The sequence below is a fragment of the Peromyscus californicus genome, unplaced genomic scaffold, assembly GCF_007827085.1.
Source record: "Peromyscus californicus insignis strain IS unplaced genomic scaffold, ASM782708v3 Scaffold_2__1_contigs__length_46816999, whole genome shotgun sequence".
Taxonomy (NCBI): Eukaryota; Metazoa; Chordata; class Mammalia; order Rodentia; family Cricetidae; genus Peromyscus; species Peromyscus californicus.
Window position 1 is genome coordinate 2,901,946 of NW_026294540.1, and position 19,988 is coordinate 2,921,933.

Genomic DNA, 19,988 nt, shown 5'->3' on the forward strand with positions numbered 1-19,988 from the left:
CTGCCTTGAGGCTCTGCCCCACTAGGCTCTCAGCGTTGAACCTGAGCTGCATGCAGCCCCGCAAAGCAAGCGTTTTCTATTAACCTGGAAGTGGAGTCTGGATGGCTGCAGGCCTCCTGCTCGTGCTTCTGGGACGAGCGAGCAGGGAGTGCAAAGAGCCTTTTCTACTGCTACAAAACATATCATTTTGGTTTTATGAGCCCCTGGGTTCTGGAATGTCCATAAAAGTTACTCCAGTCACATCGTCTCTCAGATACTTAATGAAAGGTGGAAAGCCAAAACAGAGAGACACGGCTTTTTCCGCTGTGAGCTGACTCCCCCGAAGGCCTGCTCTGCTCTGCCACTGGGTCTGCTCTGTCCCCGGGGGAGACATTGTACTACTCCAATTGGAGTCATGGCCTTCGTTCCGCGGCAGACAGGATGGAATTTCTAGACTGCCCTTGCTCACTGGGTTGTTGCTGAACAGGAGCAGCTGCAGGGGACGGATGCACCTGCCCTGTCCCACGCCTGGCTCGGCTCACCTTTGTGACTGCTGCAGGACCTGGGGGGCCTCCAGGGCTGAGAGGTTGGGCTTGGCTCTGCGAAGCCAGCCCGTGAGGTCATAGCGCACAGGGTCCTGTCCCAGCCGGTGGAAGAGCTCACACTGAAGGGGCTGCTCACAGGTCCGCAGCACGGGGGGGCCTGGAATCAGATGGTAGCATGAGTGGTGGGGATCCGCCAGGAATGTATGCACGCTGTTCGCACACCCCACCACCAAATTTAAAGATAGTCAATGTGTTTCTAGACAGCTAAAGCCGGTAGTCCCGGTGCGCACACTCCCCACAGTAGTGAGGTGCACACACTACTTCCAGGTCTGTTCCTTTCTGTGTTCTTAAGACCCAGACACTTATTTTGCCCAAACATTAGAGAACACACAAGCACATTCTTTGAAAAAGAAGCATTTGACCCTTAGCCTGGTGTACATGAGCACCATCTCTTTCCTACCATGCATGGAGATAAGTAGCTGTTAAATACTTTAAAACATACATCCCTGTGCAATCTAAAACTGTCTGAAGTACCAAACAAAGGCTCGTTTGGGTGATACTGGCCCCAGCCCCTTGACAGATAGAGACACAAAGGGCCTCAGTCTCAGGGTGAGAGGGAATTCGAACTCACTGGAATGAATTACTGTGCAAACGGGACTGAGCCATAGAGTCTCTCTCTCTGAGCCTTAGCTCCCTGGTCTGCAAAGTGGGGCTTAAATAATGCATACCTGCCAAGGTGGGTCAGAGGCAAAGGATGCATAAAACATTTAGATGCCACATGGCACTCAGCAAGCAGCTGCATCGCCACCACTGTTTACTAAAGTTAACCTCCGGGTGATGCTTCAGAATCACAAAGTGTTTATCTCTCTCTCTTCTCCTTAGTGCTCAGGGTCTGGCTTGGTGTATGGATTGTAGGAAGCACTGGGGATGGATGGATGGATGGATGGATGGATGGATGGATGGATGGATGGATGGGTGGGTGGGTGGATGGGTGTGTGGATGGATGGGTGGGTGAGTGGATGGGTGGGTGGATGGATGAATGGATGGGTGGATGGATGGATGGGTGGATGGGTGTGTAGATGGGTGGATAGGTGTGTGGATGGGTGGATGGATGGATGGATGGATGGATGGATGGATGGATGGATGGATGGGCAGGTGGATGGGCGTGTGGATGGGTGAATGGGTGGGTGGATGGGCGTGTGGATGGATGGATGGATAGATGGATGGGTGGATGGGTGGGTGGATGGGCGTGTGGATGGATGGATGGATGGATGGATAGATGAATGGGTGGATGGATGGATGGATGGATGGATGGGTGGATGGATGGGTGGATGGATGGGTGGGTGGATGGGTGGATGGATGGGTGGATGGGTGGGTGGATGGGTGGGTGCATGGGTGTGTGGATGGGTGGATGGATGCTAGAGAGATAAAGCCTTGTCTTGTATTGTTTCCATCTTTGATTAACTCCCCCACAAGACTGGATCTCCAGGCAGGGTCCTTCAGCCCTTTCTGTTCAGCCCTTAGCACAGAATGCATATGATATGACTGTCCGGGGACACAGGTCCCTGGGGGCTCCTCCAACCATTGTTGGGCTCTGTGGTGGTTTAAAAATGGTCCCCATTAAGGCTCATAGATTTGAATACTTGGTCATCAGGGAGTGGCACTATTTGAAGGATTAAGAGGTATGGCCTTGTTGGAGGAAGTGTGTTACTGGGGGTGGCCTTTGAGGTTTCAAAAAGCCCATTCCAAGTCAAGAGTCTCTCTCTTCCTGCTGTCTGTGGATCTGGATCTCAGCAACTTCTCCCGCACCATGTCTGCCTGCATGCCACCATGCTCCTCGCTATGATGAAAATGGACTGTACCTCTGAACTGTTAGCCAGCCCCAATTAAATGCTCTCTTTGATAAGAGTTGCGGCAATCATGGTCTCTTCACAGCAATAGAACATCGACAAAGACAGGCTCACTAGCCTGTGTGAGGACACTCAGCTGAGGTCAGAGTGTCTACCCCAGATTTTGTTCTCAAGAGCTCAGAGCTCATTAGAAAAATCTGGAGAGGGAGAAAAAGCCTTTGAAACCAAAATGCCTAAATCACTGTGTCTTTCTTGGCCCATTCAGGACAAAGGACAGAGTCTCCCCCTGGGAACAGAGAGCCTTAGGGTGTCTGGCTCAGAGTATCTGGGATTGGACAATCAAGCCTACGTAAAGAAAGGTTTGCAGACATCAGTGGGTCCCTTCCTACCCCAGCCACGCTCCACAAGACACCGTCTCCATCTGACCCAACTTCCAGTCTCCTTTGCTTTAAAGTCGGGATGCAGATGGCACTGCGTTTGAAAATTTTCATTTCATTGGCTCCGCATCATTAAGTTTTCACATATTCATCAATTTTGTGTCAGGAACCTGTGCACCTAATTACACCAGGGCTATTCTAGGGGCTGCCCCTTGAGGGAACCAGCCCAGCTCTCATCCCCAACAAGCTGGCCTACCCTGAGATGGGCATGTCTGATGAGAAAGCATGTGAGGTCAGGTGGCGGAGAAGAATAAAGGAGTGCAGATAATACGGGGTATTGTTTTATACAAGGTGGTGCTCAGAAAGGGCCCCAAGGCTCAAAGGATGTGGGGAAGTCCACCCATGGTGCTGGGATGAGGAGGAAGGGTGCCCTGGTGCATGGACGGAACTGACAGTACACAGCCCCCGGGTGGGGGTGCCCATGGCACGTTCGAGGAGCCACAGAGAGGTTCACCTAACTGTGCACTGTTCCCCTTTCATGACCATAGCCTAAGGCAGGCTCCTGTATTTTTAAAAAGATCTTTTTAACTTCATAGTTTTGGTTCAAACAGCATGCTGTGGAGTTTCTCTGGGATTTCCCTGGCTACATTATACTGTGGCAGGGGGGTGTGTGTGTGTGTGTGTGTGTGTGTGTGTGTGTGTGTGTGTACATGTAATCCTGTTTTATTAGTGTTACAATATACAGACCATGTTACTAATATACAGGCCTACATCACATGTGTATGTGTATATGTGTAAACATTGTATTTAACCTGATTTCCCCCCCTGCATTTAATAGACGTTAGCACATGTTTGTAACCTCCTAAAACAGCCCCAGGCATTGTGATTGCCTAGCAAAGAAGGTGGAGCCTCTCCCAACTGGTATAGACAGACTCCCACAAGGCAGGACTCACCCCCATCCCCACCCCCTGCCTCCTTACCATCAGCCTCAGCTGCCTTCTTCTCAAAGGCTGCACGTAGACGCTCAAGTACCACACTGTCACTGGACCCTTCCACCTGGACTTCTTCATCCAAGACCCAGAAGAGGCCCCCGGCATCCTCAGCCCCTCTTCCAGCTGGGAAGTGGACCTGGTGGAAGATGCTGAGAGTCAGTTGGGGATGTCTCCTCCCAGCCCTCAGGGCTAAGCATGCCTGGAGGGCCCTGTGATCCTGCTCGGGCTTCACTCTCACTACTGAAGCCAAGCACTGCCTGCAAAGGACCTGAAACCTCCTGCCTCCATCTTTTTTATTATTATTAATTATGTATACAGCATGTATGACTGTGGGCCAGAAGAGGGCACCAGATCTCATTACAGATGGTTATGAGCCACCATGTGGTCACTGGGAATTGAACTCAGGACCTCTGGAAGAGCAGTCAGTGCTGTTAACCTCTGAACCATTTCTCCAGCCCCTCCTGCTTCCATCTTTAACTCCTATATGACGTTGCACAATCTAATGTACCCCTCTGAGACTTGTTTCCTCAAGTGTAAAACAGAGCCTGGACAGGCCTTACCCAGAGGGCTGCCCTGGGGATTTAAGAAGGATGTGACTGCTTGTGATTCCTCCCTGCCACACACACACACACACACACACACACACACACACACATACACACACACACACAGGGAGCTGGGGTACGCGCACAGCCAGCCCAACATATCACTCCCTCTTAGAAATCTTGGTATTTTATTATACTGAGATCTCAGGGTACAAATTTAAAGAGACAAGCACTCAAGGAATATTCTAGAGAACATGAACTTGATTTCATAGCAGACATGGAATTTTAAAGCTAACCACAGCAACCTTCCAGGAAACCTGTGGGTTTGCTTGTTGGTATACGAGAGAGACCTGGTGAGGTTTGAGTTGGCACAAGAACACAATGGGCTGAGTACAGATGGGGGCAGGGGGTGTGGCAATGCCAGCCAACCCCGTGTGCCTGGGGCCCTGGGCTGAATCAGGGCTCTGGTGACCTTTCGGTCTCTAAAGCCTGGAGAGATCAAGGGACATTATTCAGGGTTGCATGGTGGTCCCCAGGGACAAGCCTAGAGGACCGTTGGCCTTCATCACTGGGCTCAAGATGGACAAGCTGGTCCATCCTCAGGAGAGGCCCCCAGAAGCCACAGCTCAGGTCCCTCGGACCACTGCGCTCTCCCAGCTGACCCTTGCAGACAGATGATGGACAGGTAAGGAAACCTGTATAGTGAGAACAGCTCCAGACCTTCTAATGGGGGGCTCAGCACACAGCCACTCCCCAGGGCTGTGGAGGAGGAGGCTTCACAAGGGCAGTTGGTACACTGTGGCCAGGAGGAGCCGTGGCAGCAGGAGACAGGATGAGGAAGTGCAGCCTAAGGCAGAAGGGCCCCTGACAGGACCCATCTGTCACACTCAGTCACAAGGTGCTTGCTGTTCAGCGTTTTGGTGAGGTTATACCCACTCAGAGAAACACACTGTACCCACTTTGGAGAAACGGAAACTGAGGCTGAGAGAGGTGAAAAGCTGGGCTTGAGGCCATCAAGATTGAACCCATGCCTGCATTGCTCCATAGCTCACGAATTTTCACACCAAAAAGCGAAGGGCCGAAAATAAAAATAAGATGCCAGGGTCAGAGGTCAAAGGTCTGCGACAAGGGTGAGCTGGCTGGGGGACTAATCACTAAGTTTGGGAACTGAGAATGGTGTGGGTGTGAGTCCTCTCCCACAGAAGCCTGTCTGCCTCCAAGGTTGTCCCTCCCTCCAGGATCTGCAGCTGAATCCCAGATGGCCCCGGGTGGGAGCCGCTGGAGCCCCGGCGCGTTTGGGCCACATGAGTCTGGCCTAAGATATATCTCTGTGGCGCAGAGCTGAGTGGCAGGCCTTAGGTCCCAAGGCATCTCCACGTCCACACCCCACACCAATCCATGTCGCTAACTATTCCTGGGAAATCCTGGTTCAGAGAGCTTGGATAATGGGCATCCCAAAGCCTGTACGCTGTGGTTTCATGTCTGAGAGCCCCAGGGCCCTGGTTGCTCTCTTACCTGGGAGGGGTTATGATCCACAACAGCCACCGTAGTTCCTGGGGAGGATTCTGGGAGGTCAACGTGCACAGGAATGCCTTCCTGAAATCCATAGGGTGTGTACATTAGTTCCCTCCTAAGCTTGGTGGGTAGAAAAAAAATTGCCAGGCGGTGGTGGCACAGGCCTTTAATCCCAGCTCCCAGAGGCAGAGCCAGGCGGATCTCTGTGAGTTCAAGGCCAGCCTGGGCTACCAAGTGAGTTCCAGGAAAGGCGCAAAGCTACACAGAGAAACCCTGTCTCAAAAGACCAAAAAAAAAAAAAAAAAAAAAGAAAGAAAGTGAAGATTCCAACGCTATTAAGCCATCCTTTCAAAGTTAGTTTTAAAATTGTCCTGAAATGTGCGTAACAGAAACTCTGCCCCGCCGACCGTTTGTTGATTGGTGGCATTGATGCTGGGATGCCACCATCTCCACTGTCCCCCAGAACTTTTAAAATCGACCGTGTGCACGTTAACCGTGTTTGATAAGAGCTTTTAATGTGTGCTGACAGCTTTCACCCTGTGAAATGGAAACGGCCCACTACACAGCTGCCCACACTTCCCGTGTGCTAAAGCTTCAGATGATCTGACCTTCCGGCCCTGTGACTTTGCAGTCAGCGCCCCACATAGGAGGCACCACACAGCATGTATCCTTTAGCGCCTGGTTCGCGTCACTTAGCAGAATGTCCTCAAAGTTTGCCCACACTGTAGCAGGCACCAGAGTTAATGTCCTAAAGATTGGGTGATGTCCCACAGAGCCCGTCGGCCATGTTTTCTTGATCTGTGCTTGCACTGGACACTTGGGTGGGTGACCTAGCACAGCCCTCTGCAGTGACTCGTGCTGTTACGGACATGGGTGTAGAAACACGTCTTTAAAAATGTTTGGGGTGTGTACCCAGAAGTGGACCACGGGCCCCAGAGCCACGTCCAGACCCAAGTGCCATCCTGGTTCCCTGGAGACTTTCTGAGCAATAACAGAAGGGCCTCGCGGTGCCGCGTCTTCAAGGCAGTTTGTTGGACAGATGTGCTGTCCGCAGTGATAACAGATATAGGAATATCACCCTCAGTTTCCCATGTGATGAAATCAAGGGTCAGAGAAGGCGCTCAGGCTTTCCAAGGCCACACAGCCAATCAATGCCAGATGTAGAGTGAGACTCTCCAACCCATAATTATTCATTCGTGCCTGACCCATGTTGGCTCCAACTAAAGAAATGGCTGCAACTCCAACACCCCTTATCCTACAGAGGGCAAGATGGTCGTTTCTATCACCCTCCCTGAGCACTCACTGCAGGAGCACTCACTGGAGGAGCACTCACTGCAGGAGCACTCACTGCAGGAGCACTCACTGCAGGAGCACTCACTGCAGGAGCACTCACTGCAGGAGCACTCACTGCAGGAGCACCTGGGGTCCCAACCTCATCATCACCCAGGAAGTGGACACACACTGTGTCCATCTGGAGATGCTCTCTTTGTGCACACACTCAGGGTTTGTGTGTCCCTCTGTGCTGACAGTTTATGCCCCCTCTGATGGCCAGCACGGATGCAGGAAGAAAGGCCAGTCAGAAGCAACTGGGTCTTATGTGTTCCTGGCCCACAAGCTAACGGTTTATGGACGGCCCCACAGAAGGCCTGTGGCCAGGCGCATACACCTGCGACTCCGTTCGAAATGGCTGCTTGTGCGCCCCCCCCCGCCCCCCAAGGGTGGTCACCCTTGTGTCTGTACACAGCAGCAGCTCGTGAGGGGCCGTCTGCACCAGGGCAGAGGTGGAGGAAGCCAGAGCTGGAGCAAGGTGCTCTGTAGGTGATGCAGACCACTTGAGGCGGGTATTCACTCCACCTGTTTGGCCTCACCCCTGGGGCCCAGGCCTGGGGGGCCCCGGTCTAGCTAACACACACCTCTTGGTATCTCTCCAGAGTCGAGACAAAGGTCCTGTGGTAGAACAGCAGCTGCAAACGCTCCTGGGCGTAATTGTAACACAGCTCCTCGAAGGTGGCCGCCCGGTCTTTGCCCTGGTGCCGAGGATTCTGAAAGCCGGGAGAGTCGACCACCATGATGGAGGCCATAGACAGATGGTGGGAGGAGAAAGATCTGGGGAGAAAAGAGGAAGGCTCTGAGTTCACGTGGAGTCTGCTGGTTCAAGCAGAGATAGAGAAACTGAGGCAGCACTCTAGGCGGATTTGGAGATCTGGCAGATCTGGTTTCCAATCCAAGCTCACCATTCACAGGCTGTGTGACCCCCAGGCACATTACTTAACCTCTCTGAGCATGACTTTGCCCAGCTGTTAAAAGATGACAGGAGTGAGCTGGTCCAGGGCTGCCGTGAAGGAAGTGGGGTGTAAGTGACAGCGTGTCCTGCGATGCGGGGATGCAGCAAGCTTTCAGCAAATGTGGCTTCTCTGTCAGGCCCCAAGTCAGAAGCCGCCTGACAAATTCCCTCTCTTTCCCCACGGCACACTGTAGCTGAGAAACCCATACTGTGTATGTTTTATAGAGGTGTGTGTGGTGTTTTTGTTTTTGTTTTGAGCTATTGCCTCCCCAGATACTCCCAATGCTTCTGTCAGGGGAGACAGCCTGGGTGGCTTGAATCAAAAGGCAGGACGGAAAGATTCTGAAGCCCGGGCTGCCATCCTACTCCGCCAGAGAGGCGCTGTGGGTTTCTGGGGAGCTGTCTGACCTCTCTGGTGCTTGGTTGTGAAATGATTAAAGGCAGAGGCTAGCTCCAAAGGCCTCTGGGAGAATGGGATGTCACACCACACCTGCTGCCATGGCCATGCGGCTGGCCCTGTGATTGGCGCTCATCAAAGTCCCCAGCTCTCGTCACCACCAGCAACATCTGCCGTCAGATCTGGAGAGCATGCTTTGAACCTTAGTTCTCCATTCTCCTTATGAGGACTTTTCTATCTATAAAACGTGGTCAAGAGGGGCAGCCGCCACAGAGACGTGTGTGAGAGGAGGGTGAAGTTGGGGAGGCAGGCACCTGAAGAGACCATAAACCCGCCCCGTGACCTCCCTTCTCATCAAAGCCTCTATGGCGGAGACGCCGGCAGGCCCAGGGCAGGAGAGGTGACCGCTCTGCCGCCCTTCCCCAAAGCACCATGATCCCTTGGTTTCCAGATAAGGTGCCCGCGCCTCCCGACGGATGGTAATTACTCAGACAGCGATAAAGGGAGTCGATTCCAAGGCCCTGGCGCCTGGAGATCCCGGCTGCTCGGTTGCTACGCAGCAGCGGCTCATCCCTAACAGGATTCAGAAGTCTAATTATGCTGTGCACTCTTGTGGGGAAGGGGCCCCCTCCTCGTGTTCCCCACGGGTCATGCTGGAGCTGCTCAATGGGCTTCTGGAGACGCTGGGCTCGGAGCAGCCCGCCACACTCCCTGGACTGCCACCCCGCAGGCCATCCTGCCATTCTGTCCTACGTGTCCCCCACTCCGGAAAGGAGAAGTTAGAAAAATAAATGACAAGAGCAGCGTGCTGGGAGAGAGCGGCTGAGGGTGGCATCTTACTGGCTCCCCCTCCACACCTCCTTCCATCCCATTTGTCCACTGGACAGGTGTGAGCAGGAATCATTAGGGCCGGCCCCAGCCCCCAGCAGGTGTTCCCAAATCCGGAAGTTTTGTTGGTGTGTGTGTGTGTGTGTGTGTGTGTGTGTGTGTGTGTGTGTGTGCACATACATGGGTGTGCACGTGTATATGCGTGCATGTGTATGTATGTGTGTGTTTGTATGTGTATATAGAGGCCAGAGGTTCATGTTGGGCATCATCTGCTGTTACTCATCTCCATACCTTCTGAGGCAGGTTCCCTCACCGAACGTGGAGCTCGATGCTTTGGCTCGCCAACGATCTGCCTGGCTTCCCCTCCGCAGCGCTGGGATTACAGGCGTGTGTAGTGGTGTGTGCCTTCATGCCTGTTTTTTTTTTAAGGTGTGTGCTGGGCTCTGAACTTTGTCCCCTGGCTTGAGAGGGGGAACGCTGCCTACTGAGCTGTGCTCCCAGGCCCTGCTGTGGGTCCTTTCACCGTTAGAACCTGATTTCGATGTCTTCTTGCTCACTCCTTCTAATGTCCCAATAAGCCGGGAGGAAACAGCGAATTTTAAGTTGTGGAGACCAGAGAGGTAAATGGACTTGGTGAAGTCACACAGCAAGGGTGAGATTTAAACCCAGCTCTGCCTTACAAGTCCCCACTCTGTTCAAAGTATCCTATTCCGCAAAATGTCCCTGGTTTGTGCCCAATGTGCACTGCGGGAGGTCTGGGCTCAGCCTGACAAGGGCCCCGATACCTGTTGATGAGAGAGACCACAGCCGCGAAGAGCTCTTGGTACAGGCCGGAGGCCATCCCCTCCACACACTCCACGCCCGTCATCTTGAGCCCTGGGATTGGGGAGACAGGAAAGGATCAGTATTCGGAGGTCACGACCCCTCCCAGGGCCAAGGGCATCGACAGGGAGCAGCCAGGGTCACCGGAGTGAGAAGCCACATCCCTCAGGGCTCAAATAATGTGCACGTGGCTTTAAGAAAGGTGCTAACACCCTAGTGGAACCCCAGAGCGTCCCCCAGCACACACCACGCCTCAGATGTTCCTCAGGGAGCCACTGAAATCTTTGGATAAGAATAGCTCCTGTGGGCTAACACGTGTGAATATCTGTGTCCAGCTGGTGGAACTACATGGGAAGGATTGGGAGCTGTGACCTTGTGGGAGGAGGTGAGGTCTTCAAGGTTTCAAAAGGCTGGAACCATTGCCCATTAGCTCTCTCTGCCATGCTTGGGGCTCGAGGTGTGCGCATTCTGCTGCTGTCCCAGCCCGTCACCTGCCGCCATGCCAAACGCTCTCTTTTAGCAGCTACACTGGTGACGGTGTCTTACCACAGGGATAGAAAAGTAACCAGTGCACCACTCTATCTTGGACGTGGTGTCATATTCCGTGCTTAGTCCTCAGCGTGGCACTACCTCAAGAGGGCAGAAACTTGAAGAGGCAGAGCCCGGAGCGGGTGCAAGGTCACTAGGAGTGTGTCCTTGAATGGTGGGACCCTTGATTGCGCTCTCAGCCCAAATAACCCTGGTGAATGTGACCAGCTCCCTTCCTTTGTACAGTACACGGAGAGCTGATTGCAGAGTTGCACCTTAAGGGAGATGCCCTGACACCCCCACCCTTCAGCCCACTGCCAGCCCTGGTCTGGGCATAAAGCATCCCCTTTATACTTATACTTTATACCTATACTTTGCTTTTGTGGTCCTTATTATTTTAAACTATGTCTCCCTTCTGAGACTGGGAGTGCCCCAGAGTGAGGAACCATCTCTGGGGCGGGGCTTTCAGTCTCCAGGCACAGAATGGAAGCATGGACGATGTTCATTGTGCCTGTTTCTCTGGAAGCAGTCAAGGCTCATACTCAGGCTCGATCACTTCACTCCTAAGATTTTACTCAGGGGAAATATTCTGAGCAGCACAGCAGTCTGGGTTCACAGAGTCTTCCAATTGTTTGAATTGCCCAGCATCGTTTTGTTGAGATAACTTGGCCATCCAAGCAAAGACAATCAGACTCCGTCAGCACAGAAGCCCAAGTCGGGCACCGAAGGGTGGGAAACAGGAGAAGCTCTCTCTCCACTGGTGGGGCATGGAGGAACTTAGCAGGTCTCAGACTTGACTGAACACAGGGGCACAAGTGAGTCCCATGAAAGCAGCTGGCCTGGACGAGGCTGTGCAGTGGCGGAGAGTGGCCAGTCACAGCTCCTGACCTTCCACCCTGTTCCTTTCATAGCATTAGACTCCACTTCCCCTCAAGAAAAACACTCCCGCTTCACATTCTGCACGGCCTGCCCACTGCCGCTCCCAAGCCTTTCCCATCTCTCCTTTATCTCCATCCCCGCCCTGGGCTGTTGCTAGGCAACCCACAGCCTCACAGCATTGATCTGAGGCACACTGGTCCCTTGTCTGTCTCTGACACCTTTGCTGGACAGACCAACGCAGACTCAAGAAGTGGGGTGTCTGTCTTTCTGTCTGCCCATCTGTCTTGTGTGCATTCTGTGCCCACCTCTTTTTATGTGTGCAGCACACGTATCCATGTGTGCACATGCTGCTTACCTATGCCCATGTGTGCACACATCTGTGGACATGGGTGTGCACACACCAGCGTGCTGTTCCTGTGTGTGGTGTGCTCTGAATGAGAGGAAGAGGCAGCAGAGTACAAGCCGGGAGAGAAACAGAAGACCCATCCACCTCATCGGAAGGCTGACAGCTCCAGGGACCCACAGGGCAGAGGTTTGTCCCCAAGTCAGCTCAGACAGCCCCTCCTCCTCCTCCTCCTCCTCACAAGCCCTGCTGTCCCACAAAGCACATCTCTGTCTTCTTCAACCACAGCCTCAGGGCCCTGGAGAGCCCCGCTCGCGGGTACAGCCCTCTCACCTGTCCAGAGAAATACCCAGACTTGTCCCCAGGGCTCCTCAGGCCCAATCCAAGATGGCGTCCCTGCGCTTACTGTGTTAGCTCAGTGTGAACCCTAGACCCAGCATCTGTCCCTATTCCCCTTTTCACCTAGTGACGTGTGTGTGTGTGTGTGTGTGTGTGTGTGTGTGTGTATAAGTGTGTGTGAGTATGTTTGTGTGTGTGAGTGTGTGTTTTTATGTGAGTGTGTGTGAGTGTTTGTGTGTGTATGTGTGTGAGTGTATGTGTGTGTGCATTTGTGTGTGTGAGTGTTTGTGTGTGTGTGCATTTGTGAGTATGTGAGTATATGCATGTTTGTGTGTGTGAGTGTGTGTTTTTGTGTGTGTGTGTAAGTGTGTGTGTGAGTGTTTTGTGTGTGTGTGTGTGTGTGTGTGTGTGTGTGTGTGTGTGTGTGTATGTGTGAAGGCCAGAAGGTCACACTGGTGTCTCCTTCCATCACTTTGTGTCTTTTTTTTTTTTTTTTTTTTTGAGACAAGGCCTCTGGCTGAGCCCGGAACTCACAGACTCAGTGGGCCCCAGGGCCTTGTCTCTGCTTCCTCAGGGCTGACATGCACTGCTGTGCCCAGCTCCTGGGTGGGTCCTCGGGAATCCAAACTCAGGGTCTCACGCTTGCACGGCGGGAACTCTGCCCTCTGAGTCATGTCCCAGCCCTTGCCTGAGGTTTCTACAAGTTCTCAGCTCTCCTCCTCCTCCCCTCCTCCTCCTCCTCCCCTCCTCCTCCTCCTCCTCCTCCTCCTCCTCCTCCTCCTCATCCCTGCTCAGTTTTCCAGCTGAGATTTCCTGAGAACAAGGTAAGCCTCATCCTTCCCCGTGAAGCCATTCCTCAGTCTTTGCAAACTGCGCGTACTGATAGGCCCCTGCCCTCCAGCCTCTCCCACATCCCTCCAGGTTCCAGACACACCAGCCTCGCTCTCGTCCCTCACACAGGTAGGCCTGCCTCCCCCTCCTGTCAAGAGTTCCACAAACAGAAACCACAATGGAAACACATCAGCCTCTGGGCACTGCCTAACTGGCCCCCTCTCCCGGCACAGAGGACCCACCCAGGGCTCAGCAGCCTCCATGGTTACCGGCCAGAGAGAGCTGTTTGGCCATAAGCACCAGACAGGGAAAGAACCATTTCCTTTTCCACCAATGCTGGTGCTCCCTGGCCCGGCCCCTGTGCGCAGAGCAGCTCTCCTTAGACGTCTTGATGAACACGGGAAAGCGTGTAGCGCAGCCCCCAGTGCGGCTGCTGCGAGGAGCCAGGCACCCACCCAGCGTGTGGCCTTGAGGGCTTGGTACCTGAGCAGGCGTCCTTGTCCTCCAGGCCCTGGCGCTGTGGCCCTGATGTCATCTGCTCGATAATCTGCCGCAGGTGGTGCTTGAAGGTGGCGGTATTCAGCTCCTCGTAGTCACAGCCCAGGGCCTCGGCAGCGTGGCTGGCCCACTCAAACCGCATGAACTGCTTCCGGCCCACTGCGCGGAGGAGGGTGAGGAAGAGGTGTGGGGTGAGATGGCAGGCACAGGGTGGCAGCGTGCCCAAGAACACCCCGGGGAGTCCTGCCACCACCCCCTATCTATTTTACTAAGGTACTAAATATAGCAAAGGGAAACACCCTGAATGGAGAACAGGGTAGAGTTAGGACATCCCCCACCATGTGTTTATTTATGTGCACATCCGCTGTCTCTTGACCCCTGCCTACCCACTCAACCACCCGACCACTTACCCAGTTCCCCAGCCACACATCCAACCAGCCACCTGTATGTTCAAGCACCTATTTACGGAGTACCTTTGATGTGACAGAAAGTCACACACAGTGACCGCGCTCACGCATCTCACAGTCCAGTGAGGGGGCTAGGCACGAAGCAAGCAGACGGACAGACAGACAAATGAGATGACGTCAGGCGGTACACATTGTAAGAAGAAACCAAAGCAGAATGATGGACAGAGAGGTGGAGGTTGTGTTGGTGTCTGTCGGTCAGAGGAACCCTGGGGAGATGTGACCAGTAAGGAGCCTAGAGGTGAGGAGTCAGTGCCAAGGCCCTGGGGCAGAGATGAGTGTGGTGTGTCTAAGATGCCAGCCCAGCCGGAGCACAGCGGGGAGGAGGGCAGCAGCGTAAAGTCGTCAGAGACCTGGGAAGCCGGCGAGGGGTGTGAGGTCACTGAAAACCCTCCCTGACTCTGTGTAGCACAGACGGTGCTCACAGATGGGGTTAAGGAAAAGGGGGTGAAAAACCAGCCCACAAGATGCTGTAAAGTCATTTCTAACGCGCTATTACACTGAGAAAAGCGGGGAGGGGATGGTGAGATGGCTCAGCGGGTGGGGGGCTTGCTGCCAAGCCTGAAAGACCAGAGTTCAATCCCCGGCTCCCACAGGCCGGAATGTGAGAACTAACTCCTGCAGGCTGTCTATGCACGCGCCACACACACACACACACACACACACACACACACACACACACACACACAGAGATATTTTAATTTTTTTAAAAATTACATGACAAGCAGAAATGTAGTCAGACGGTAATCGTGACAGGGTGAAGAACTGACATTTTCTAAATTCTCGACAGTAGCTGTGGACGGATGTTGTGATCCAAATACAAATAACCGACTAATTAAAACAAATCACAGTGCGCTCCTTCCCAGCGCTCCCTGTCTCCGGACTTCTTGTGGACGTGTACACAAACCGCAGCTACCTGCGGGCGTCCCTCTGTCCCCAGGTGACTGCAGGGACCAGTGGGCCACGGAGACGTCTGACAATCAGGGTGAAGTTGGAAAGCTGGGGGAGGTTCCGCCTGAGACTTTAACCAGTGCTGCCTGGGGAGGACCACGGGTACCGGCTGCTTCCGGGGTGTTTCCGTGTCCCAGCTACGCAGGGACGCTCACCACAAGTGCCGCTTCCCAATGCGGTGAAACTGCAGCTTGGGGGGTCGGTCAACAATGATGGCATGGATGGTGATGGCGCTGATAGTGATGGTGGTGATGATGGTGATGGTGATGGTGATGGTGATGATGGTGATGATGGTGATGGTGGTGATGGTGATGGTGGTGATGGTGGTGGTGATGGTGGTGATGGTGGTGATGGTGGTGATGGTGATGGTGGTGATGGTGGTGATGATGGTGGTGATGGTGATGATGATGATGATGATGGTGATGGTGATGGTGGTGATGGTGGTGATGGTGATGGTGGTGGTGGTGGTGGTGGTGGTGATGATGGTGATGGTGATGGTGGTGATGGTGATGGTGGTGATGGTGATGGTGATGGTGGTGATGGTGGTGATGGTGGTGATGGTGATGGTGATGGTGATGGTGGTGGTGGTGAGGATGGTGGTGATGATGATGGTGGTGATGATGGTGGTGGTGATGGTGATGATGATGGTGATGGTGATGGTGGTGATGGTGATGATGATGGTGATGGTGATGGTGGTGATGGTGATGGTGGTGATAGTGAGGATGGTGGTAGTGATGGTGATGGTGGTGATGGTGGTGATGGTGATGGTGGTGATGATGGTGATGGTGGTGGTGATGGTGATGACAGTGATGGTGGTGATACTGGTGGTGGTGACAATGATATTAAGTGATGGTGATGGTGGTAATGATGGCAGTGGTGAGTATGGTGTAAACAATAAGGGCAGTGACTATAAGGGTTATACTTTATGGACCTTATCTTATTGAACATGCCATATTTCTCAGCTCACCTCATTTGGAACTCTGTTGCCCGTGGAGAACATCTTGGCACGTGTTAGCCCATCTACTGTTTATCGTCACTGTTAAATTTTCACGAGCATCCCAGCGCTGCTACCATTTGTGCTTTTTTGTCGATTACTCCTGTGAGACGGCGTCTCACCACTCAGCCCAGGCTCACGACAGAGCCTGGGCTCTCAGTCTCCTGCCTTCACCTCGGCTGCGGAGGTGGGGGGTCACTGAGAGATGAGACAAACAACTCAGGGAATCACCAGACAGACAACAGACAGCCACCGAGTGGAAGAACTTCCTGACACCAAAGCCCACCCTTCAGATGCCACCTTTAGGAAACTCGGCACGTCCCGAGGACCCCAGCTCCACATTCCCCGACACGTACCCAGTCGTCTATTTCTCTTAGACGAACACATTGTGAGAGGAGACGTTAGTTCTCTCTCTCTCTGAAGTGAGAATCGTTGTCAGCCGTCACGACAGAAAGCAGAAATAAACACAATGCGGGGACCAGCGGGCCATTAGAGTCTAATTAGATCCGTTGCCTCCCAGGCTGAAGCTGGCTCTCTCTCTTTGTTAAAAAGGGAGCTGAGCAGGCCTTAGAGATAGGCTGGAAGGCCCGTTACCCCAGAAGAACCTTCCTTCCTCATGGGCGTGGGCACTGCTCGCACTAACAGGAGGTGACTTCCCCTCGGGTGTGTCTTGTCCTCCCCTGACCCCCACCACGCACATCTGCTCTGGAGTCCCTGCCCCCGTCACGCCCTACGGTGACCAGACCAGCCTCAAGGGGCTTGTGAAGCCGGGGAGGGGGTTGGAGTTGAGGTTTCTGGGAGGAGCTGAGGATTCTGAGAGGGTCCTCTGGGCTCTGTGGGTCCTCGTGGCCTACGGGCACATTTCCAGGTTCTGTTGAAGGGCCTCCAGCTAGTGAAACCAAAGTGGCCTGTCGGGAGCTTAACCAAAACTTGACTCCTCTGTCTTTGCTCAAACAGGGGCAGTGGCCCCAGTCCAGCCCGCCCCAGGAGGGCCAAGGACTGAGAGGAGCCGCCTGACGGGGAGAGAGACGGGACTGGGTGAGATCACCAGGAGGAATCAGCCTCAGATTCCAAATTCCACCACTGCCTTTCCCAGCTGACTACTGCTCCGGCGGCTGCCCAGTTATCATGATCCATGAAAGACCACAAGAGCCTCCAAGATCCTCTAAGAATCTGGGTGGAGACAGACAGGAACGGCCAGCGCACTGTCATTGCAATTCCACCTGTAAACTCCAGGGCGCGCTCTTTTCCAGGTCCCTGCAGTGCAGAGCGCCCCCTGAAGGTCTGTCGGCGGTCGTGTACCAAGGAGACCGAGACGGCTAGCATTGGAGAACAGCATCACCATCACCTCTGGGGGCCCTCAATTGACTAAGCCTACTTCTCTACTGAAAGGAGGTCCTGTGTTAGCCCAGTGTCTGCAACCAACGCCCTCTAAAGCCAGGCACATCGCTGTGCTCCTCAAAAGGCCACCCCCTGAGGTTGCACAAGCGGGGGTGGAGGTTCCCAGCGTCTGGAGGAACAAGGACATCCCTGGGTTTGATCCCTTCCCCCACGAAGCCATCAGTTAACAGTAATGACAGCCATAGAGATTTGAGCACGGCTTACATGCCAGGGACACCGCCCGGGCCTCGGCTGTGGATGCTTACAAGAACCCTCCGGGAGAATGCGCCGATAGAAAGACAACTACGCATGCGCAAGTTTCCTGTCCAGGGGGCTACCGGAAGGGGCTTGGAGCCTGGCCAGGCCCTGTGGAGAAGCTGCTAGGCTCTTCCGCCTTCCACGGAGGCGTGGAGAACTGAGGGCTCCCTGCTGTAACCAAGCTCCTGCCTTGGACTTGTGATGAGTCACCCGGAGAGGAGTGAGTCCAGGAGTGGATGGGCTAGTGGCTGCTGGCCCGCCCTGGTCACCCTGCCCTTGCCTCCCCCTCCCAAGACTTGGGAAAGAGAATGAACATCCGACCCTCTGCCCCCGGGGAGCCAGCCATGTGGACCATCAGAAGAGCGGGAAAACTTCAAGCTGAAGATAAAACCAAAGGGAACTGGGCAGAGGGACAGGAAGGGACCGTCAGAGAGATCAGAACTAGTTCTGACAGGGAGCAAGGAGGGCCTCTCCCTGCTGCAGGCGGTGTGGTGCCCACAGTAGCCTGACGCTTTTCTCACTACCCGCTAGGGGTGCAGAGGCTGCACCTGAAATATCCCCTGGGCACAGAGGGCACTCCCCAGTATGCACTGGATTGCTGGCCATTTCTTGGGTTTCTGGAGAGAAACAAGCCTCCTCTGTGACTAGGGGACAGGCAGGGCTGACCCTCGCTCCCCAGATCTCTCGCTCAGCCCTTCCTGGCGCCTTCTAGCCTCATATCACATGTGCCTCGGCATCTTCACCCCATCAAGGTAGAAAACCAAGGAAAGGCTCCAGAGGGGCCACCGGCCATGATCGCAGAAACCAATGTCTAGCTGGGTTCCCTTCCAAATGGCGGCGGCCAAGGAAAGAGAGTCCAGAGAGGAAGCCAACCTCTCAGCAAGCTGCCTTCTCTCCTGCCATCTCGTTTATTCCCCAGAGGCTACCTGCAGGTCAGACAGAGCCCAGGCTCAAGCCGTCAGCAACCTGGGCCAGGCAGGGCTGACTCAGTGATTCTCAGTCACAACAGAGGTGTGGGACAGGGCAAGATGGCCTCAGCATTGGGTGCAGGTCTCCCCAAAGTTCATCTAGCATACTAGAGAGAAAAGTGACTCCTGGGCTGCAGAGGTGGCCCAGTCAGTAAAGTCCTGAGTTCAGATCCCCAGCACCCATGGGAAAAAGCCAGGTGCGGCAGCACAGACCTGTAATCCCGGCACTGGAGAGGTGGGGATGGAAGCCTGTGGCTTGCTGGCCTTGGCCAGCTAGTCTGGCCGAAGTGGAATGCCCAGATTCAATGAGAGGCATTGTTCCAAAAACAGTAAGGTGGAGACTGAGGAGAGCAGCCAGTCACCTATGGCCTCCATTGTCACAGACAGCTGTACACACACACCGAGGAATATGAGCCCTGTATCATATCCATGTCACAGCCTGGTTCAGTGTCACAGCTGCAGGACTTCTCAGAGCCTATACAGCAGCTTTTGTGAGCCTCCAGCAAGGGAAGTCCTTTTTAACCTAATTTAACCTTCCAGTGCCTTCACAGAGTCTGTGTGCAATTCCCATGTCCCATCAGACACTGGTCTGGGAAATTCTGGTTCAGCTGAAAGAGCCCCACAGGGTTACTTTGTCTCCAGAGCTACTGGGCAGGGAAAGCTTGAATGGAGAGGACAAAGGAGGAAGAAGAGAGAGAAAAAGGAAGTTGCAAGAGAAGATCCTGGGGTTGCAGAGTCCATAACTCAAATCTACCTGCAGAGGCAAGGTTTGAGGGGGCGGGAAGGGAAGAGGGGGAGGAAAGAGGGAGGGAGGGAGAGAGCACTCATGTAAGTGCACAGTAGCACAGCTATTGTCCCTGAGCACCAGTGGGTTCAATTGCCATCAATTACTGTGACCTCCTGCATTTATTAATAACCAAGTTATTTCTCCTTCCGACAATAGCTGAGTTGTTCCTGATTACTCAACATTATGGGGCTTATTTATAACGCCGGAGCATCTGGCTCCGACTGCCTCACACAGAGATTTACAATTCCAAAGCCTGGGAAGACGGAGGCCACCTGCAGAGAGGAGATAAGCTCAGAGGGCTGTGGCTGCTGCAAGAAGAACAGGAGTGGGCTCCAGAGACAAAGCGGCTGGTTCAAATCCCACCTCCACCGCTCGGTGCCGCGCGACACCCTGAGATGTCGGGCTGACTCTCAGATACTCAGTCAAAATGAGGACAGCGATGGTCAGAAGAGAGCATGGGTGAAGACTTGGCAAGGTTGTGGGTACCCTGGATCTGCACCCCAGGGCCATCTACCCTTGTGAAAGATGCCTCAGGAAGAACAGGTCCTCAGCAGAAGCATTCCATGAAGTCCAGCCAAGTGCTGTCGCGAACACCGTGAGAAATGTGGCCCCCCCCTCACTCTTACAGAGCTTC

The 19,988-nt window shown here is 53.8% G+C and overlaps 1 protein-coding gene across 1 annotated transcript in view; it reads right to left on the reverse strand.

Annotated features, from left to right (window-relative positions):
- Myo18b (myosin XVIIIB) overlaps positions 1-19,988 on the reverse strand; it is a 218,096-nt gene that overhangs the window by 157,210 nt on the left and 40,898 nt on the right. The window contains exons 13-18 of the mRNA XM_052754991.1: positions 13,538-13,711; positions 10,098-10,188; positions 7,717-7,909; positions 5,804-5,884; positions 3,732-3,879; positions 522-681 (exon numbers count right to left, since the gene is read on the reverse strand). Coding sequence (XP_052610951.1) covers positions 522-681; positions 3,732-3,879; positions 5,804-5,884; positions 7,717-7,909; positions 10,098-10,188; positions 13,538-13,711 — 847 coding nt within the window. The remainder of the gene's footprint in view (positions 1-521; positions 682-3,731; positions 3,880-5,803; positions 5,885-7,716; positions 7,910-10,097; positions 10,189-13,537; positions 13,712-19,988) is intronic.